General features: G+C 35.9%; 2 protein-coding genes across 5 annotated transcripts in view; one reads left to right on the forward strand and one right to left on the reverse strand.

The window, feature by feature from the left end:
* Positions 1–11125, forward strand: part of LOC125231604 (E3 ubiquitin-protein ligase SIAH2-like) — a 95529-nt gene extending 84404 nt beyond the window's left edge. For 3 of the 4 annotated variants that reach the window (XM_048137062.1, XM_048137061.1, XM_048137063.1), the window contains one exon: positions 9864–11125. In XM_048137062.1, the coding sequence (XP_047993019.1) occupies positions 9864–10433 (570 nt within the window). In that variant the 3' untranslated portion in view covers positions 10434–11125. The remainder of the gene's footprint in view (positions 1–9863) is intronic. The other variant, XM_048137064.1, reaches the window with a different exon arrangement.
* LOC125232035 (adenylate cyclase type 2) overlaps positions 1–23360 on the reverse strand; it is a 348143-nt gene that overhangs the window by 162765 nt on the left and 162018 nt on the right.

Here is a 23360-nt window from a genome sequence, read left to right on the forward strand (position 1 = left end):
TTCCATTATTATTGGAGACAAGATCTGTATAGTACGCGTGACTAAAAACAGTAGGTACGACTAGCTTTTTAGAAATCAATAATAGAATTTACATTTTCAATCCTAAAAGCTTTGAGAAATCAGTGCGAAAGTAATTCTACATTTCGCCCATTTTATTTAATTTTGTACCAGGTCACATCACAGTCAATCTTTGATTAGAAGTAGGAATTTTAAATCAAAGGTCTGAATAAAAAAAACTCTGATCTTTTGTGTTATTTAGCTTAGAATGATTGATGATGCATGAAATAATTCGACTTTAATGTTTATTTGAAACTAGATTTTGCCCGCGGCTTCGCTCGCGTTAGAAAGAGACAAAAAATAGCCTATGTCACTCTCCATCCCTTCAATTAAAAAATCACGTCAATTCGTCGCTCCGTTTTGCCGTGAAAGACGTACACACAAACAGACACACACACTTTCCAATTTATAATATTAGTATGGATTAAAATGCTAAACTGTTTGTAATAGCTCAATAAATAAATAATATTAAAAACGAAACTGTTGTCAAGCAACTACGATCCAATAAACTCACACATACGAAGATATACATGGGCGTAGAGAGATGGGTCAAACTTAAAATCAAACATGGGCCTACTCTTTCATAAGGACAAAGACATATACCTACATGTATAAGGCCGTTTTCACATTATCCGATCCGATATCGGGTGTCGGACCGACATCCTACACCCGATAAACGCTTCCGATAATGTCGGATGTCGGTCCGATAAAACGCATTGTTCCAAATCAATGAAGTATGATTTTGGATCAAAAAATATTTAAAAATTTTTTTATATTTAATATTATATTAAATTTTATATTATAAGCACTATATTTCAAATACTTTATTGTAAAATTAAAATAACGAGCATAAAAATACTCAAGAGTGGCAAGTAAAATAAATAATTTTACATTTAACTATATCTACTAAAAGATGAAAAAATTAGTATCCGCAATTCGGACCGATGAATTACAATCTTTTTTTTTTTCAACAGAAATTCATCATTAACAGCTGTTATTTCATTAATAGACGCCATTTTTGTCACGCACACTACTACAAACGTATACCTACATTATATACGCACACATACAAATATTATCGGCCGACAGCTGGCGGGGGTCCGGCATGCCAAAAATGTCGGAAGCGTCCTGCCGATATCGGCAGTTCGATGGTGCCTCGAACAAAAACTGTTGTAGGAAAGTGCCATCTGCATTAAATCCGCAATTTTTGCGTTTTATATCGTTTTTTAGTAATAATGATCTATCAAATACATAAATAAAGACCTGGAAGCGCATAAATCTTACATTTTACATCCTTCCTACACCCGATATCGGATCGGATAATGTGAAAACGGCCTAATTCCGTATAGACAGATAAAGTAGACAGATAAACCTACTTCGGAACCAATCAACAAATAGTTTATACCTTTGATTATTCTCAGCTAGATGGCGCTAAAATTGATATTTGACACATATCATAATCAAGTTAAGAATATGGGCTAAATTGTCAAAACTGAGGTTCAAAAATTTTAATTCTGTGTTGTGAGATGCAGTCTATGCACTGTGACTACTTATTAACCCCCCTACCAAACGATGGGGTGTTATACGTTTGACGTGTCTGTCTGTTTGTCTGTCTGACTGACTGTATGTGTCTGTCTGTGGCATCGTAGGTCCGGAACGGGTGAACTGATTTAGATTTTTTTTTTGTTTGAAAGCCGAGTTAGTCGGGAGTGTTCTTAGCCATGTTTCATGAAAATCGGTCCACTATGTCGCAGTCGAGGGTTTTTCAAAATTTTAATTTTGTGGTTATTTTAACAGTAATTATCTAATAATCGATCTTCTTGATCGAAGTGGCGTTCTAGAAGAGAGGCCTATGCTCAGCAGTGGGCGATAAAGGGCTGATATGATGATGATGATGACTCGATCCACTTTGTATGAATAAGGGCCTCATAGGAAAATTGACCTTTATTAGCTTTACATACGGGTGTGTCATACGAACATTGTTTTGAGTTTGACCCACTTAAGTTTTGAGTTTGACCCACTTAAGTTTTGAGTTTGACCCACTTAACTCAAATGCAACACTTCAACTTTTAAAACAGGATAAATAAAGATTTATCGTCCACAAGGACCCTTAATTTTGCCGCGAATCTAATAAACCTAGTCCCACTCATAAATTGGGTACTTTTAATCTGTTTTACGATTTATTTTACCTCTCCGGATCATTGCAGCGTCAAATTTGGCTTGAAAACTTTTTTTATGAGGGTACTTTAGGCAGCTGTAAAGGTTCGATCTTATTTATTCTGTTTGGGGTGTTTGATGGCGATTTTATGGATAGTTGGAAGGTTACTATTTATTGACTGGACATACTTATTTCGCGCGACATTCATTGAGCTATTCGTATATTAGGTATTTAATTAATTTACTCCTCGTATTTGGGTCATACATAAAAACCTGAATAATACAGAAAAGATCCGACCAGAGGTAGAAACTAGATAGAGTTTAAAAACTTAGCTTATAGTAACCTAACCACAAAATTAAAATTAAAAAAAAAACCCCCGACCGCGACATAGTGGATCGATTTTCATGAAACATGGCTAAGAACACTCTCGACTAACTCAGATTTAAATCGGTAATCGGAAGCTACGATGCCACAGACAGACACACACAGAGACAGAGACGAACAGACAGACAGACACGTCAAACTTATAACACCCGTCGTTTTTGCGTCGGGGGTTAAAAATTACGAACTATTATAAGCTTTATTTTGAGTCCCAATACCAGTCCCACAAAAGTCCAAACTGACTGACTGACCCACAATATCAAAACTACACCGAATGATTTGTTAACCACCATAATAGAACGCGAAGCAATCATAGTAATGCTACCATTATATCCCCATTCACATAATAACCGTTATATATGTAATAAAATTACTGTCAAATGGACAAACCCATTAAAGTGATTAAATTTTAGCTCGAATTCTCCTTCCGGTTGGATGTCTGGGGGCATAGCTAATTATGTATAGTTTTATAATATTATAGTAGACGATTAGTCTATCCATACTAATATTATAAATGGGAAAATATGTGTGTCTGTTTGTTTGTCCGTCTTTCACGGCAAAACGGAGCGACGAATTGACGTGATTTTTTAAGTCGGGATAGTTGAAGGGATGGAGAGTGACATATGCTACTTTTTGTCTCTTTCTAACCCCCCACTTCCCTAAAATGGGGGGTGGAAGTATGTATAGAGACTGCAATCTTAGAATTTAACGCGAGCGAAGCCGCGGGTAGAAGCTAGTGTAGTATATATAGCGAACATACATAAACAATTAGACTATAATTATTGACCGTTACATAGACCCGTGATTACGTTTCGTTTTCGAGCTCCCTATGTTTCGATGCAGTTACATGCATCATGCATAAATATAAGTCTTAGGAAATTAGCCGTGAATCATTCAAAACTCTTCATACACTTAGAGGATTATTTTCCAAGTTAAATTTTTAGACACAGACTGAGGATTATTAAAACTTTTAAAACCTCAGTTTAGACTACTTGACCTATATCCTTTATCTTGTTAACCAGTGTTGCCATCTAACCGAGTTAATATTGGTGGTGATGGTGAAATCTAAATGAGCATATTTTTTTCTTAAAGAGTCAGCGGTATTCCATAGTTAGTGAAATACAGAGAAAATGTGATATTTACATCTTAAGTAGATCGTTCTCAAGTCAAATGTGATTGCGGTCAGACTCAAATCACATGTATTACGTATGATAAGAAGGAGGTTGATCGCTTATTAGAATAAACATACATACATATAATCACGCCTGTATCCCATAAAGGGGTAGGCAGATCACATGAAATACTAAGTTTCAGTGCCACTCTTGGCAAAAAGGGGTTGAAAGAAATCCAAATTGTGACATTGCAGTGACAGGTGGCCAGCCTCTCGCCTACGCCACAATTTAACCCATATCCCATAGTATTAGAATATATTTTTTATAAATTTTATAACTAAAATACATACTAGTTTTGTTTTAAAGTACTTGATCCAACCTTTACTTTTAAATAACATTTGCAAAGGTTACCCACCCGAATTAGGTAAAGCTAACTGCGACTACGACTGCCCCATAATTAAATACTGGGTGGAAGTTGCCATCGGCAAGGCTAAGTAAGAGTGTGTGTGTGTGTGTGTGTAATGTGTGTGGGTTTTCTTGTGAGTGTGTATGATAATTATTATGAATCTACTAACATAGTTTGTAAGTTAAAATTGTTACTAAATATATTCTATGGATCAGTGGTCTGCAATAAATGTTTTTTTTTTTTTTTAACCCATTCCCGAGAGACATAAAATGGTGAATTTATATAAAACCCGTAAATAAACAAATACAATCTCATTTCGTGTTAATTAAATCCTGTTTACTTAACGGCTTAAATATACATTACTAATTTACTATTTGCCCGCGGCTTCGCTCGCGTTAAATTCGAAAATTGCTGAATGCTCCATACAAACTTCCACCCCCTCCACCCATTTTAGGGAAGTGGGGGGTTAGAAAGAGAAAAAAGTAGCCTATGTAACTCTCCATCCCTACAACTATCTCCATTCAAAATCACGTCCACTCGTCGCTCCGTTTTGCCGTGAAAGTCAGACAAACAAACAGATACACTTTCCCAATTATAATATTAGTTTGGATTTTGTTTCGGTAAATTGAAACCGATATTTGTTCCCTTTTATATTGACAAATAAATTGGGTACGCTTAGATACGTTCATGTTTCATATGAAAATACTGGGTCAATTAAAACCTTTTACTAATTAAATAGATATTAATTAGACGACTGGTCTGTCGTAGTCGTTAGTGACCCTGCTAATCGTGATTCTGGGTTCGCATTCCGGTGACGGAATTTATTTGTTAGGTTCATATGTGTGAAATGTCTTATAGGTATTATTATTTAATTATTTCTTTGACAAGAAGCAAAGTTGTTGTTTTTATGATAGAATCAGACCGAAAGTTAGGTACAATAAAATCTTATTTAGTAGGGACCGGTCAGCATTTCCAAGGTGCAGTGTTTACAATGCTTTAATGTAAAACTAGGTACTGTAGTAAACATTGTTAAGGCTGCTTTCAAAAAAAACGTCATAATAATGTAAAAATGATAGTTTTAGTCGGTGAAATACTACACTTTCCGTTATTCAATAGATTTGTTTAATTCAAATTTCAGTTAGAGCATCTTATTATCTTAATTTTTATAAGACTGGATTTTTGAAAACCAAGTCACTAAATTAATTATGAATTTTTCTCTAATGCACGTTTAGAAAAACTCACGTATAGAGCTGAATTAGTCGATCTTATTTGTAAAATTTGGACAATTTTGATTACTAAAACAGGTAAATTTATGATTCGTATACCCTGTACTACAAACTTCTCAGACTACATTTTTATTATAAGCTTTTAAAAAAGAGTAAACGAGGCTAAGACGAATTCAATTTTTTTCAGAAATTACCTAAAATTAAGTGACAATTTCTTTGAAAATCTACATCACATCGAAATAATTTTTGTACTTAATTAATCTGCAACGTTTACTTAAATTGCTGTTATGCCTTAGTGGTTATAAATTGCTATTATTTATTTTTGGCAATTTTTTGAAAACGAGCCTTCACCGGCACAATTATTACCACTTTTGGACATTTTCTCATATTTTGTTAGACCAAGTAGAAAAAGTCCTATAATGTGATATATATTTGTAAACTACTCGCAAAGCCCTTTAATTTGATACTACACACGGTATGATCAAGTGCTCGGTTGCGATTTCACTGTTTTTCACACGAAAGCCCTCTTAACAAAATACACCTGTTTTAATTTTACTTTGTTTACCAACTTCGCAATTAATTTTATGATTTATCGTTTTAATATTCAACTCTTTCATTAGTTTTGTTATGTACAATGACACTGCGCGGGCGGTCGTTCATTCATTACATAATGTGCGCTTAGGGGCGAAAATTTAAGGTTTACTTAATTAAAAACTATTTTAGGTTACTATTAATAATAGAGCATCTTGGTATTAATTAGAGCTCATCTAATCACAGTATATTCATTTAATAAATATGTACAACTTAGATGATAAAAGGGTTAAAGTAAAAGGTTTATCGAAATGCAAACAACTCTAAAAGTATCTAAATATGAAATATTTTTTAAACTACTTAAACAAAAAGTCAAATAAAAGCTTGTAAAAAGACCCTTACAGTGCTCATGATTGCACTTTTTTATGGTTGCATACCTCAAAATGGAATCCTTATAGGATCACGTGCGTGCGTTTGGCCGTCTTTTAATGTATTGCTTGTAGACCTATTTTGCAATCATTCCCGTTATTAATATTATACGTCAAAATTGACTCTGGATACGATGTAGATCGGATATGTCAGCGTGACAAGTGACAATTCTTCAGACAAAAACCATCTAATAATTATAGTTTCGGACTTCCGGTTGGGACGCCATCATAGCGGTTTCGTGTCGTGAATAATTTATTTTTCTTTTACTCATTAATGTTGTTTAAAGTGTAATATTGATAGCGTATTATGCAGTAAACTAATGGTGTAGTGAGAAGCTGATGAAGAATTGTTCTCGAAACGCGTTTAGCCTCTTTTTTGTCGTAAACGGCCGGTAGTCCACGTGCTCTTGTAAAATCTAGCTATCTAAGTCACCGTACAATGTCGTACTTACCGTACAAAAATTACTAATATTAGCTCATATCACCTTGACACTGGCGAAATAGTCCCAATGGACTGAAGCCATTTAATTTTAAAAACTGAACTGAATTATAGTTTCTCCCTTCGCCCATTTCTCGTATATTAATAGTCTGATAAGTGATAATATTATCATCATAATATCAATATAGCATCACTCACGTATTTAAATATAGACGAATTCATTAATTATATGTAACGAAGTTTTATCTTTTCCTATAAATAACCAACAATGTCACTCGCAAAACTTTGACACGTAACTCGCAGGTAATATAATAATATATTTTTCCCCTCACTAGCTCGGAAACACGTGTTATATCCTTTAATACTAGCGGGTAAAAACGCATTTTATCCACTAGTGGGTAAAGTAATTTGACCTTGAATAAAGTCAAATTAACTGCTTTAAAATTGATAAAAGTAGGTGAATCTAGTAATAAAGATGATTTACCACCTGTGGAACTACTGGAAGCAGTGATAAACGCATTTTCTGCGTTGTAGTTTCCTCGCTATAGTGAGGGGAAAAGTTTTGTGTTACACTCGGGTGCAAATGTATTTTACTTCTCGTATGTTAAAAAACAACTTTGCCCCCTTGTATAACAAATAACTAAACCAACTTTCAAAATTGAGCGTGCCAGCAATCTTTCTAATGACATGTTCTTGTTCTAGACTAAGTTAATTTCAAACGATGGAAAAGTTCTACCATGGGTTTTAAAATATGTTACTCGATATCGTAACCGTCTAGGAAAACAGAAATTCAACTTATTGAGAAAATTAGCAGCGCCGCGGACTACCAGAAACTAAGACATATCTAACTCCGTATAGATAGAACAGTAACTTGCACGGTCCTCTAGATGGCGCTACAACTTTAGTTGATTCTCGTCTAGATGGCGCTATTATTAATATTTGATAACATTGACTCAATAGTCAAGAATAGGGCCCAAATTGTAAAATCTGAGGTTCATGACTTTTAATCATGTGCCAAAAATGGCATTCTGTGTCTATGCACTGTGACGACATACTAAAGATATAATTTTCTAAATATGTATATACTCAATCCTCTTTGCTAGAACCTAAAATTACATATTATTATTTTTCGCTACCGTGGAACGTACCTATTTTAAAACGTCAAAATCTCATGGTAGGAGTTCTTCCATTAAATTATTAAAGTATAACGTCTTCAGAATACCCAATGACGTGCTTTTTAACTTCGATTTTATTAGCATAATTGAAAAAAATACGCGCCTTTTGCCCTGATGTATTTTTGATAAGAGGGGCCAAAAGAGCAAGGCTTGATTTGTTTTGGCGACAAAATAATTACGTAATTACGTACTTTTAAATGAAATGACGTACGTACATATTTTCTGTCACTTCACTTGACTGTTTTTAACGAAGTAAGACAAATAACAAAGTACGAGTATGTCGCTTCCATATACGTATTAACTAATCGATAATAATTTTATAAATGCTTTTATAAGTGTCTGACTATCAAAAGATAAACATAGAGGATATACATGAAATAGAAATAACATATTCAGGCACAAACCGCTGAAATAATTCACTGCTGCTGAAACTCCCGAGGATGTACATAGGATAGTTTTTATGACGAAAGTCATCCCTAACGAGGGTTAAAAGGGGGTGAAATTGAATTGCCTGTTTGTTGATGTAATCATATGATCGAAATGATTTTCATTTATTATGGTCCGTTTAGACGGTAGGTACAAGAACTCGCATACGAGTTTTATTACATTGCGGTATTTGATGGCTGTGCAAAACTGTATGTAACCTCAACAGCCCGCAATGTAACTAAAATCGCATGCGAGTTCACACGCCGCCGTCTAAATCAGGCCTTAGACTACATATCTATTCCATGCGTTATAGTTATATTCTCACTGCCGATACTAATTCCATGCAGACAAAGTGTTATAATAATTATGTAGAATAAGCAGTAAATATGATGTCCATCTATAAATAGACTTAATAACCGAGTCTTTGACACGTACATTATATTAGCATAACTAGAGCTAAGACGTAGATATAATAAGTACAGCTAGAAATGAAATAACCCGGTGTTACTCAACCTGTAAGCCTACGTGACTCTTGCCTCTATACGGCGCATAATTGATGTGGTTCTTACATTGAATGAGAATGAATCTATGTAGTGAACTTGGAAGAATTACTTTTAAGAAAATATGGATAACACGTGAAATCAATCGTGATATCAAGTCTGCGTTCTAGTGCGAATTTTTGTCTTGCCATTCCCCCTCACAAATCTCGTAGATACCATAAGTCTTTTGCTGTCCGTGCAGTGAAGCTATGGAATGAGCTGCCCGTCTCGCTTAGACAGGCACAATCGGTTGCGTCGCTCAAGGAGAGGTTAAAGAAGCTGTGGTTATCTGACTAAATTGCCTTTGTTACTTTATATGTAAATGTATTTTATGTTTCTTTCTAACAGTGTATTTTTCTCATTCCTTTATGTGTGATATAAGTTGTTTATCCTATAACTATATATAGATTTTTATCCATTGTCTTTATGGTACCTTTTTGTACAAATTGCTAGATTTCGTTACCCTCTTTAACTCTTTCCTCTCATTTACTCAAAGGTTAACTGGAAGAAATCCCTCTATGGGATAAGTTCGTTTTGTACTTCGCATCTCAATATATGATATTTTTAATGTGTTTTTGTACAATAAAGAGTTACTAATACTACTACTACTACTACTCAATTTCATATTTAGTATTCATACTATAAAACAAAACATAGTTATTACTTTCTAGCCCTATAATAAGAGGCCTTTGCATCCATCACAGATTATTCATTTTAATGTCTCTGAGTAATAAGTAGGCACGCCTATTATTTTCGTAGTCACAAGAACAAACAATTTAGTAGTGTGGTCTTACTAGTAAAATATTTTTAATTAATTCGTCATCTTAATTTTACAGAAGCAAAAGTATTCATAGCTGACTGAATTGAATATAGGTCACACTACCAAAGATCATTTTCGTGAAAATCCATCATCATCAGTCTTAGGCATCTGCAACCTATTAATTTCAATGATTTAAAACTAACCAAACATTTTCGTTGTCAACAGACGCGGCTGCACAGAGCTCCTCACAGCGGCCACGCGACCCAAGCACGAGGAAGACTGCAAGTTCGACACCATGACCTGCCCCATCACCGCCAACTGCTGCTCCATACCCTTCGAGAACTCGCCGCCCATCTCCAGGGCACCCATAACATCATCGCCGTCTACTCACAAAAAATCAAAATCCTTATAGAAAACTTCCAAACTAAGTTAAAGAAGACCGCCTGCTGCAGAACCAAATACAAAATCATTCTCCTTCACCAAAAAAGCGCTTTCATCATCAAAGTTTGTATCTACAACTACCATGTTAGAGTAGAAGTAATGAGAAGGAAACTTGGATACCTCGCGGATGCAAAATCTGAATCTAGAAAGAGCGACTACTGCGCTTTAGTCGAATTCCAATCTAAAGCGCTAAGTACAAAGTCAGCCATCCTTATCGAGAATGAGAATTATAGCAAGAAAGCCGAAATTCAGTGGAATGATGTCATAATGAAATCGGAAAACGATGAGGCGATTACGATTCATGTTAATATTGGTAAATCTGATGCTGAAAGGAAGGATTATGCAGAGTCATAATCGAAACGCTGAATAATTTTAGGCTTGTAAAAAAGTTATGAGAAGTCTTATGACTTGATTGTGATATAAGGGAAATTACTGTTCGAGCATTGGTGCTAGTGGCTGACCAATCAAAGGTCAACGTTTTCGACCAATCGGAGCGTTGTTTGATGTTCTATACTGGTGCCATCTGTCAGCTTGATGTGTGATTCCTTAAATAGACACTTTGCTCAACTATTCTCAGTGAGTGAGTCTTTATTTTAATGCTGGAACTTTTAACGAAGGTTAATCGGTTTGGCGATAATACGCGGTTAATTATTTCGGCCTTAAGAGATCTGTGAGCTTAAACTGTACCATTTCTTATTAAAAGGTTAAAGGTTTTGTAAATTCGATAAAACGAGTGACGTCTTTTAGTTATCAGTCTGGTTACGTAACAATATGAACACATGGTTTAGTTAATGTAAACTATTTGTTAATTATTTCAAGTATATAACAGTTACATTCCAAAATAAATAACAAATACATTTTAAAAGCATTTTTGGACGTCGATAACATAACTATTATTCTACTATTTATGAACAAGAAAGCCAAGTTCCGGATTTATTTTAATATAAACGACCAATTGTGACTGATCTAGTTGTTAATTTAATTGTATTGTAGGACTAAGTTTGGTATAGTAAAATTATTAATAAATATGTACTTATAATTTTTTACACATCGCATTTTTATTTTTATCTAATTAATCCCTGACTATTTGAGGTTTTCCATCCTTCCTTATGTGCAATAAGATCCAGACCATATTAGATCCTTCTAACACAGTATAATAAAGAGTATTATCGTACAGTATGACCACTTCCGCTCCCCGCTGAAAGTGTCGCCCACCCGCTCTCGGTTACCTTACAGATACCGCTTGCCAAAAACACGAACAGTCGACCTGTCATATCTCACTCATACAAGCATGGTACTGTGTGCTAGGAACGCGCCTCTTTCATATATTTGATCGCCAGTGTCCGAGGTGTGCTTCTAGCATAAAAAGCCGTGCTAAGCAATACCTACTGACTCTACTGAGGTAAGATTCAGTCGAAAACCATCAAAAAATTAAAAAATAATACAGATTTTTATAGACCACACGTACCTTTTTTATTAAAGAAAATATTTTGTCCGTGGCATTGACCAAAAAGATAATTCCACTATTAGAATTTATGAATATTTCAGAGCTTTAAGAGAACTTGAACAACTTCCCAATAATTTAATCCATGAATAATAAGTCCCAGAAAATATATCATACAACCTTTCATGTCGCCCACTCTTGGGACCCCTAATATTTTATTCAGCCTGGTACAATTTAGATAGATGCCTCTCTTAGTTGTCTTTCTATGATATATTAGGCAAACGAGCAGACGGATCACCTTTTTTTTTATATATATTTATTAATTTTGAATACTGTATTTGATGAAGCAATTGTTTTTTGTATTAGCACTTCAATATCGTTTGCATAAATTTCTGGTTGTTTAGTATTTTGTTAAGCATGAATTATATCTTGTAATTACGCATGATTAATATAAGAAAATAGTCGTACGCCAGCAGGCAAAACTGACATATTTATTTATAAGACCAAATTTTTGTACTACCTATGTTTAACGAATAAAAAATATTCTGATTCTGATTCTGATGATAATGATCATTACCCCGGACTCCGGACCATTATGGACGTCTGGGCTCGTAGATAAGAATACACTCTTTAACGCTCCATGGCACGGTGGGCTGGATGGCTCGAAAAGAGGACATTCGCACTTTTTTCATAAAATCATTTTTTTAAAAATGCTATCCGATAGAGAATTATATAAGGAACCATGTGAAATAAAGTCAGTTTTTTTTTGTATGGGACCCAAAAATAGGTATCTAAAAGGTAAAGACATAAACGAAAAAATCTAAATTGTGTGGTCTTTTCACTGGACTAAAAAAAACAGCACCTGTATAAAAAATCTGCTTATCGTTTCCTACTCTATACAAGTAGAAAAACAAAGTCTTGAAAGGTAGAAGACGGGACCTCTAATAATAGTTTCTGAGAAACAAGATACCTATTTTTGGGTTCCATACAAAAAAAAACAGACTTTATTTTTTTCTGCTGTCAATATGCCTTATTTCGAAAAAATGTATTCCACATTTATCGTTCCTTATATAATTCTCTATCGGATAGCATTTTTCAAAAAATGATTTTCTGAAAAAAGTGCGTATGCCCTCTTTTCGAGCCATACAGCCCACCGTACGTGGCGAACGATAAGCAGAAATGAAATACCTATCTACGATTACGCGACGAAGCGTAAACTATTGTACTAATGGCAACCGACCCTGCTTTTTTTTCATCAGATCTTGAAGATCATATCAGTCCGGAAACTCCCCAGGCAACAATTCATTTTATAATTAGGTTTTTCCTGAAATATTGGCTCTGCAAGTAATCTCTGCTGCGAAATTATATTAAGTTCAGTATACTAAGACGCTTCCAGCAGAAATCCTGTACAACCAATTAGGGGTAAGAAGAATTTTCTTCTTTGCCTCAATGTAAAATTATATTATTTCGAAAAGAAGCTTTTTCTTTCCCGCTAGGAGGGAGTAAAGTGGCAATTCTCGTCCCCAGTAGGAGGTATCAAAAATACACTTTTCTATTGTATTTTTTTACATTTTTTTGTCACAACGGATCATAAATGGCATAAAATTGACTTTACGGGCATGTTTTGAATGCTGAACAAAGGATTATATAATTAAAACCAGAGCGTAGCGAAGGATTCTAAAATATAAGTTAATTATATAAATACTAATTTCTATTTCTTTTAATTATAAATGGGCTTACTCTTGACCAAAGACTAGCCAAAGGCAAACACGTGGCCTATGATGGAGTGACCTCGCCCAGAAGATGCCTGTTTGCCCTTGTTCTATTCAGTAATTTGTCACATTTCTCTTTATCAGTATCGAACACCTCAATATAATTTCTTGAATTCATTCAAGCAACCTTTTTCCATAAAAATATCTTAACATAAATAAATGTCATATACAAAGAAAAAGTGACCAAAGCCTCCAGTGCTCCGAGCTGGAATCGAACCAGCGTACTCCGCTTACCGGGCGAATGCCAGAACCACTCGGCTATCGGTCCACGAAAGCAAGGGTCGAAATTTCTAAGTATATGACATTTCCGAAGGCTCGTGGCGCCCTCTGGCCATCCCTGAGGTAGAACAGTATGGTTCGACCTCCTAGCCATTTTAACTTGTTTTTTAGGGTTCCGTACCTCAAAGAGGAAAAACGGAACCCTTATAGGATCACTCGCGTGTCTGTCTGTCCCTCTGTCACAGCCAATTTCTCCGAAACTACTGGACCGATTTACTTGAAATTTGGCACACGTATGTAAACCTGTGGCCCGAAGACTGATGTGTATTATAATTAAATGAAATTAAATGAAATTTAATGATAGGGGGCACTTTTGGGGGGTAAAATTGAAAATTAAAAATCAAAGTTATTAGAACTATATTGTGTTACATATCAAATGAAAAAGCATTTTATAAGCATCTCAAATATATTTTTTTTTTGTTTTTATTTTGTTAATTTAAAAGTTATTTAAGAAAATAAGCAAAAAATTACCATTCCCCCCCCCTTATCTCCGAAACTACTTAGCGTAAAATTTTCAAAAAAATACACGAGATAGCCCTCTACCTGTAGATTACAGGAAAACCTATTAGAAATCTACAGTCAAGCGTAAGTCGGACTTAAGAGAAAAAAGCTCAAATTGAGATTATCGCTCACTGCCGCTGCAAGTACTTACTAAATGTTTTGAAATTTTGTGAGCGCCATGGACAGGTAGAAAGAAATTCGTTTCTGTTTAGAAATTGTTAAAAATTTTAATCATTTGCCAAAATGACTTAAGTTCCTACTAAAAAAGAGGCGCTTAAGACTGTTTAGAACTGCACTGACCATAATATTGCCCTAATAGGTCCAAAAAATGGTGTATATATACGAAAACAAAAAAATTGTGCCACCGACAACCAAAATCTGAAGTCTATTTGCTCTATCTCTTATAGTTTCCAAAATATACGCAAAATCTTTAAAGTACAAATCTAGTGTACGTTGCTATCACATGTCGTCAGGCGCTCCTTTTTGTATGGAAATGTCGAAATCCGACTCGCACTTTACCGATTTTCATAGAAAGTTGTGTTTTATTATAGTTTTGAAGGAGGTTTCTTGTTTTTAACCACCAACGCAAAAACGACGGAGTGTTATAATAATAATAGGTTTGACGCTTGACATGTCTGTCTGGCATCATAACTCCCAAACGAATCAATCGATGTTTAAGGTGAATTCGTCAAGATTTTTTTTTATATCACGTAGGTGGTAAACATGCATACGGTCCGCCTGATGGAAAGCGGTCACTGTTACATATGGACGCCTGCCACTCAAGGAGTGGCACATGTGCGTTGCCGACTCGACTCATTAGAAACTTGTACAAACCTGTACTTAGAAGGGGCCTGGGTGCCGACGACTCAAAGGACCGAAGGAAGGAGGAGGAAGGAAGGAAGGAGTACCGCACCCTCGTTGAGCTCTGGCTGCCTTACTCACCGGCAGGAACACAACAATGAGTAAAGTCTAGTGCTACTTGATTGCGGTCTTTTGTAAAGCGGAGGTAATTCCCCAGTTAGACTTTGCTCTACCTAAGAGTATATTCAATTTAGTATTAGAGTTATCAGTCAAGAAATTCAAATGCAGCGCCATCTATTATTAGTTTCGACAACTTTTCATGTGACTTTCCATGCCTAAAGGTTCGCACAAGTCTCAAGTCGCGTAAATTACTTAGTAAATTTTGCCGAGAGACTGCGCTAAATACAATAATACTCATTAGAGTACCTATACTTCTAGTCAAAGACATAAATAACTCCGTATAGACAGATAAAGTCTAAGAATAAAACGTACTTACCTCAGTACCAGACAGAAGAAGGGCTCAGCTAGATGGCGCTAATATTAATATTTGAAATTTTAAAACATATTAAGCTAAGAATATGGGACAAATTGTCAAAACTGAGGTTCAAAAGTCTTAAGCCTACGTCGAGAGATGGCAGTCTATGCACTGTGATTACACATTTTACTTTTAATCTAACTCTAAATATAATACTCGATCTTCTTTGCTTCTTAGCACACCTCGGACACTGGGGTTCAAATATTTGAAAGAGGCGCATTCCTAGCACACAGTCTTAGATCGTGTAGGTGAACGTACTATGCTTGTATGAGTGAAATTTAATATGACAGGTCGACTGTTCGTTTTATTGACAGGCGGTAACTGTGAGGTAACCGAGAGGGGGTTGGCGGCACTTTCAGCGGGGAGTGGGGGTGGCCAAACTGTACGATAGTACTCTTTATTATACTGTGCTTCTAGACAAGTCTTATATGAGTACCAATTGTGGTAGGGGTTAGTGAAAAAATAAGATCAGATCCCTCAGAGGCAACTAAATAATATGGGCGTAGCGCAAGAATCGTCGGTATCTAACATACATTTTTCACTTCTCCTCAACGACCTACCGGTTGCGATACAGGCTGCCAACATTTTAATGTACGCCGATGATGTTGCTGCCATAGTTACTGCACCAACGTCTGAAAGTCTTCAGCGAGCCTTGAATGAAACGACAACTCAGCTGTCTCAATGGTTCGCATGGAATGGCTTAGCTTTAAATCTCAAAAAGACTCACTTTGTGCATTTTAATCTTTCGGGCCGCATGACCACGCCGTTGATAGTTCATAATTAATGGGAAAATACTTGAACAGGCATCCACGACTACTTTCCTAGGTTTAAAAATTGATCAGGGCTTAAAATGGGACCAGCAAGTAGATAAACCGTGTGGTAGTCGGGGCAGTGCGTGCTTTGCCTTAGGTCGAGTTGCAAAGTCTGTGGCTCCAGAAGTAGCCCGGACATGCTATTTCGCCACTGTCCATTCATTAATACAGTACGGTGCGGAGCTCTGGGGACGTTGTGCTGAATGGGAGAGGGTCTTTCGCTTTCAGAAACGAGCTGTCAGGATCGTTGCTCAGGTACCTGTAGACAGTAGACACTCCAGCCAAAGAACTCTTTAAAAAATAAGAATCCTTACACTCATTACACTGCCTGCAATAGTTATCATGCAGGTAGCCATTTATGTAAGAGAGAACTTGGCAGCATACAAAACCAGGGGCGGCTCACTCCGCGATTCTATGATCTATCGCCGCGCTACAAGTACATATATGTCAGCGGCCGCGAGTTCGCGGCCCATTCATTGGCGACGACCTTCGCGCGGTGCAATAATAGTTATTTGTATAATAGTTATTTATAGAATCATGAACTTGCGAGTTATTTATAGAATCCCGAACTTGCGAATTTTTTAACACACGAGAAGTAAAATACATTTGCACCCAAGTGTAACACAAAACTTTTCCCCTCACTGTAGCGAGGAAACTACAACGCAAAAAATGCGTTTATCACTGCTTCCAGTAGTTCCACAGATAGGTAAATCATCTATATTACAGATTCACCTATTTTTATCAATTTTAAAGCAGTTAATTTGACTTTATTCAAGGTCAAATTACTTTACCCACTAGTGGATAAAATGCGTTTTTACCCGCTGGTATTAAAGGACAAAACACGTGTTTCCGGGCTAGTGAGGGGAAAATGATCTTTATTACTAAATTCACCTACTTTTATCAATTTTAAAGCACTAGTGGATAAAATGCGTTTTTACCTGCTGGTATTAAAGGACAAAACACGTGTTTCCGAGCTAGTGAGGGGAAAAATTCAATGTTGGCTGCTCGCGTGCGGTCCGTTTGTTAATGTAGGTAAGAATTTTTAATGGCCTCATTTTGTGAACATCAAAGGAGTGAGCCTTCTGTACTTGTACTATTATACATATATTCTGTGACAAAACTAACAACATGTGTTCCAAGTACAACATTCGAAATGCCGGAAAGTAAGTAGGTATCGACCGTAAATTGGCGAAATCCAATTTACGGTCAAATTTATCACACATGTGATGGACCCTGCCGTCTATAATAAATTGCCGCAATATGTGGTTGAAGCGCCTAGTGTGTCGAACTTTAAGTACCTATCGCTTAAAAAATTGGCTGGTCGAGCACCCGTTCTACACTTATGACAATTTTTTTATTACCTAATTAGAAAAATATTTTTGTGCATTTTTTATGTGAATATTGCCTAACTTTTTGTAATTTCAATCTTCTGTCCATTTATTCTGTAAGTATTATTGTTGTATTAATATTATTTTTTTAAATCAAATCTTGACGTGTAAAATGGCGTTGAATGAATAAATGAATATGAGTATGAGTAACTAGTATGATTATTTTAACCATTGAAAGTTTGTACGGAACCCTCGGTGGGCGAGTCCGACTCGCACTTGGCCGGTTTTTAAGTAGTAACACTACTATTATGTTCTAAACATTAAATATCATAAAAATATCATAATATATAAAAATATCTTATTTCTATTTTACTCCTTATTTTAGATTTTCAATGTGACTTTCCAAACGGCATTTATAATTTATTGCCACTGAATTTACGTCATTCCATCATGCATGTTATTTCATTTGGCAATATTACTCAGAATTGGGAATGTAAGCCTCAATAATCCCTACGCCACCACACAATTTCAATGGTTTCGTTTACAAATTTACATTTATTGGTGTTTCAAGTATATTAAATTTGAAGTAATATTGTATCTGTAGGCGTGATACTCTGCAGCCGGACCACCTCGCTTTATTGGGCTCAGATCACAGTGGTAGAATTTACCCCTGATGTACCTTTTGTACCTCGTCGGAAATTACATGTACCTCTGTATTTTGCCAGAAATATGTGTTTAAAAGGGCTCCAGGTGGCGTGGCGGCGGCGGGGCGCGCGCCGCGCCGCTTGGTGGCGCGCCTTACGTCCTTCCTATACAAAATGTACTGAGGAGACGCTTTTTGAATTACACTCAGGTGGCGTGGCGCGGACGCCCGTTGCGCGCCCCGAGACACGCGACGGTCTGGTGTGGCCGGTGCCTTAGACGATACGGTAGGGGTCAATTCTCCATACAAACGTTCTCGACTATTTCCTCCCTGGTTTTTGAAGATAGAGCAATGATTTTTTCAACACAGATTGTTATTATTTTTATCTGTGTCGGACCGTTTTGATTTTTTTGATATTCTGCTTTTTAAAGACTCTAGAGCCAATAAAAAAATTCCAAAAACGGCCTTTTTCACTGTGGCGCAAAAAAAGGTGTGATACACAAGATTGGTAACAATTAACCAAAAAAGCTAAACGGTCCGACATAGATTATTTCATTGTTATTCAAATTCTCAAATTTCGTTCTGATTGATTGAGTTTTGAAGGAGGAAAGAGTCAAGAGCGGAACCTCGATTTTAAAGATTTTTTTGAAATATCTTTTGACTGAGTTATTCTTAATGGACAATTTTTTTTCGATACATCTAGTTAATAACACTTGTATATTTAACTAAAATTCCCAAGTTGAAAGGGGGGCTCCTTTCCATTTTAGCATTTTCGCTACCGTGTCCTCTTAAGAATTTAAAAGTGAGCGTGACTAAGTAGATAATGCCTACTGGCATTAAGCCCGCCATTTGTGCAGTAAAGTTTAAATAAAATAAACAAATAAATTCACAACTTATATAACTATTACTTATAATATTTAGTTTTTTTATTATTTGCTATGGATAATTATGACTATTGGAGAAGGCAACTAGCATGTTTTTTTATAAAATAGTATTTATTTACCTGCATTAATAATGTAGCGTAGGTGAGAAACGCATTTCAGTAAAAGCAAAGACATATATAACTCCATTTAGACAGATAAAGTCTAAGAAAAAAACGTACCTCAGTACCTTACAGAAAAAGGTACGGTGGCCAAGATAGCGTACGCGTGGCGTACCTTTGGGGTACGCTCAGCTAGATGTCGCTAATATTAATATTTGACATTTTAAAACATATATCAAGCTAAGAATATGAGTCAAATTGTCAAATCTCAGGTTCAAAAGTTTTAAGCTTGTGTCGAGAGATGGCATTGGCAGTCTGTGCACTGTGTGATTACACATTTTACTTCGACAGTAACTCTCTATAATACTCGATCCTCTTTGGTAAAAGGTAGTAAGATTATGATCCATGACTTAAATCAGATTACATAAAATATTGGAATCAATTCTATAATTTTAATGTTTGTGAACCAATTCTCACTTAACAGCAGTTTTTTTTTTAATAAGGTACTTATTTATAATGCTATATTCATTTTTACCGTGTGACAACGGAAACCGTCAAGATTTTTTCCCCTCACTAGCTCGGAAACACGTGTTTTGTCCTTTAATACCAGCGGGTAAAAAACGCATTTTATCCACTAGTGGGTAAAGTAATTTGACCTTGAATAAAGTCAAATTAACTGCTTTAAAATTGACAAAAGTAGGTGAATTTAGTAATGAAGATGATTTACCACCTGTGGAACTACTGGAAGCAGTGATAAACGCATTTTTTGCGTTGTAGTTTCCTCGCTATAGTGAGGGGAAAAGTTTTGTGTTACACTCGGGTGCAAATGTATTTTACTTCTCGTGTGTTAAAAAACTCGCAAGTTCAGGATTCTATTCTCGAACCACTCGCTTCGCTCGTGGTTCAACTATAGAATCCTTTCACTTGCTCGTTTTTCAATTCCACACTCGGCGTTAAAATACAACTTTGCCCCCTTGTATAACAAATAACTATTGTCATTCACAAAGCAAAAAGTCGCCCATTATAATTCATTATCTCGGGGTAATGTTGTTTTGAAAACACGGGAGGTAATGCTCTTATTTTTTTCAGTCCTTTTAAATTGCTTTTGTTAGGTTTTAAACGTTCTTTTCACTTTTCATGCTGTGAAACGAACCAACATCAAAAAGTGGCTCTTTTACCATACTGTGTTGGTTTTCCTTGTCAAATCAAATTAGATTATGAAATACTGAAAAATATTAATGATGTATGATTATTTTCCTCATTAAAGAAGTTCACAAAGGCTCTGGTACACAATTAATGAATGTGTCAAGACTCTCTTTGTCTACCCTACCCTACTCGTTTACCCTACTATTAGTAAAACGTTTTTGATTATGGGACACATTTTTGATCAAACCTTCGTGCCGACTTCGTATTGGAGAGCTGCAATTATACATAAGGTACAGCGGGGCAAATCACGACTAGGGGGCAATTTTAACTAATTCATTTTTTTTCATTAAGTATTACACTATGATGTTGAGTTCTACATGTATCCACTGAACGGTACCATACATAACCGGTGGACACTCTACTTAATAATGCAAACATTGTAAAACATGGAAAAAATGGATCAGTTACATTAGCCCCCCAGTCGGGATTTGCCCCACTGTACCTTACCAACTGTGTTTATAAATTCCATAATATTCATAGATTGAACGCACCGTATTAACTACCAAAAAGCGACCAACTGCTTCTGTCTAGAAATGCTGCTCAAAGCTGGAAACAGTAGTGTTTCATAGCCCTCCTGAACGCTTGTTACTTTGCGATGTATTTGTATGTACGAGTATGACAGAGAGAAGCAGCATCTTCTGTTTCTCTCGCTCACAGTCCAGCTTGACGCGAAGTTTCAGACCACAGACGACCAGACGTCGGACCAATCACAATGGCCTTTCAAGAGTTTCAAGAAGCAAACACGGTGCGGTAGGTATTCAGTTGTCATGACGATAGTAACGCCATCGGACGTCGCTCGATAGCTCTGCAAACTGCGAGCCTTGGCATCACATCGGGATTCCAATTTCTAGAGTTTTCGTTGAGAGCCGGGAAAATTGTGAAATGAGAGTCCTGGGTACCAGCGAAGGTGTTCAATCAGTCAACACTCCTTTAACCACAGATGTAGGATGGAAGGAGACCGGACCGGATATGCCGGGCGATTTGTATTGAAGACGGCTGTCGCAATTTCTTGAACACACACACACTCGCTCCTATTTGTCTATTGCGCAATACTCGCGCATCATCTCCATGTCTATGTACATGCGAACGCCCAGCGAGACGTGTCATCACTAGAGAGCGGATTCCAAGTAGCGATTTAAATATTAATATTAATTTGGATATGACTGACATAATTTATAATTTTTTCTACACAAAACAACTATACCGGAACATAAAAATGAAACCCTTTTTGGATACTTTTGTGAATATTGGGTAAAAAATACGATGTTATCACTACATAGTATAAAACAAAGTCACTTTTTCTGTCCCTATGTCCCTATGTCCCTTTGTATGCTTAAATCTTTGAAACTACGCAACGGATTTTGATGCGGTTTTTTTTAATAGATAGAGTGATTCAAGAGGAAGGTTTATATCATCACAACATAGTATAAAACAAAGTCACTTTTTCTGTCCCTATGTCCCTATGTCCCTTTGTATGCTTAAATCTTTGAAACTACGCAACGGATTTTGATGCGGTTTTTTTTAATAGATAGAGTGATTCAAGAGGAAGGTTTATATGTATAATAACATCCATAAAATAGTGGAGAAGTACTGTTATTTTTGAGGCTTCTTATGTGATGACGTAAATAATTACATGCGGGTAGATTATATTTATTTGTCTACCCCGAACATTTATATAAATTAATATCGGGTAGTTTTGTGTTGTTTACATCTCCGGTGACATTTTGCTGGGACGTCAGTCTTCCGCGACTACGGCCAGTGCAACCTGGCCGAAACGTTGGGAAAAAAGGTAAAAATAATGTTATAACTTAGTAACTTTAATTCTAATTTTTATTAAATTAGGACACTTTGTTCGGTTGTCGTTTGTTTCCTTTCTTTTAGTGAATATTTTAAATATATGATTTTGACTCATGGAGACCATATACATCTCTAAGGAGAATTAGATTAAGTAGATATACATTTTATTTTTAGTTGTGACATTTAGAGTCATTTGCACCTCTAAAGTAATTTTAGACTTTTTTTTTTTTTTGTATTTGTACTTTTTATATTAAAATTTAGTGTAGTTCTTGGTTGTAATTCGACATTTAGAGACCTTCTACATCTCTAATTAATTGTATAGAGTTAACTTTAGTTAGAACTTAGAATTAGTATATAATAGTATCAATTGTAATTTCAACTCAATTTTAAATATTTTTTTAAATACCTATGTACATGTGACGTGTAAAAGTGCCCCTGTGGCCTATTTGCTGAATAAATTATTTTGATTTTGATTTTTTGATGTTAATTAATCGCATTCGACCTGTATGTGACTTTAAATATGTGTACAAAGCGCGAGAACTTAGTGTTATCTTGATAAGGGATAGGGATAGCGATATCACTACATAGTATAAAACAAAGTCGCTTTCTCTGTCCCTATGTCCCTTTGTATGCTTAAATCTTTGAAACTACGCAACGGATTTTGATGCGGTTTTTTTTTTTTAATAGATAGAGTGATTCAAGAGGAAGGTTTATATGTATAATAACATCCATTAAATAGTGGAGAAGTACTGTTATTTCTGAGGTTTCTAATGTGATGTCGTAAATAATTACATGCGGGTAGATTATATTTATTTGTCTACCCCGAACATTTATATAAATTAATATCGGGTAGTTTTGTGTTGTTTACATCTCCGGTGACATTTTGCTGGGACGTCAGTCTTCCGCGACCACGGCCAGTGCAACCTTGCCGAAACGTTGGGAAAAAAGGTAAAAATAATGTTAATTAATCGCTTTCGACCTGTATGTGACTTTAAATATGTGTACAAAGCGCGAGAACTTAGTGTTATCTTGATAAGGGATAGGGATAGCGATAGGGATAGCGATAGGGATAGCGATAGCCATAGCGTTAGCGATAGCGATAGGGATAGAGATAGGGATACGGATACGGATACGGAAACGGATACGGATACGGATACGGATACGGATAATATGGGTATCGT

Source organism: Leguminivora glycinivorella, chromosome 12 (assembly GCF_023078275.1).
Source record: "Leguminivora glycinivorella isolate SPB_JAAS2020 chromosome 12, LegGlyc_1.1, whole genome shotgun sequence".
In the NCBI taxonomy this organism is placed as follows: domain Eukaryota; kingdom Metazoa; phylum Arthropoda; class Insecta; order Lepidoptera; family Tortricidae; genus Leguminivora; species Leguminivora glycinivorella.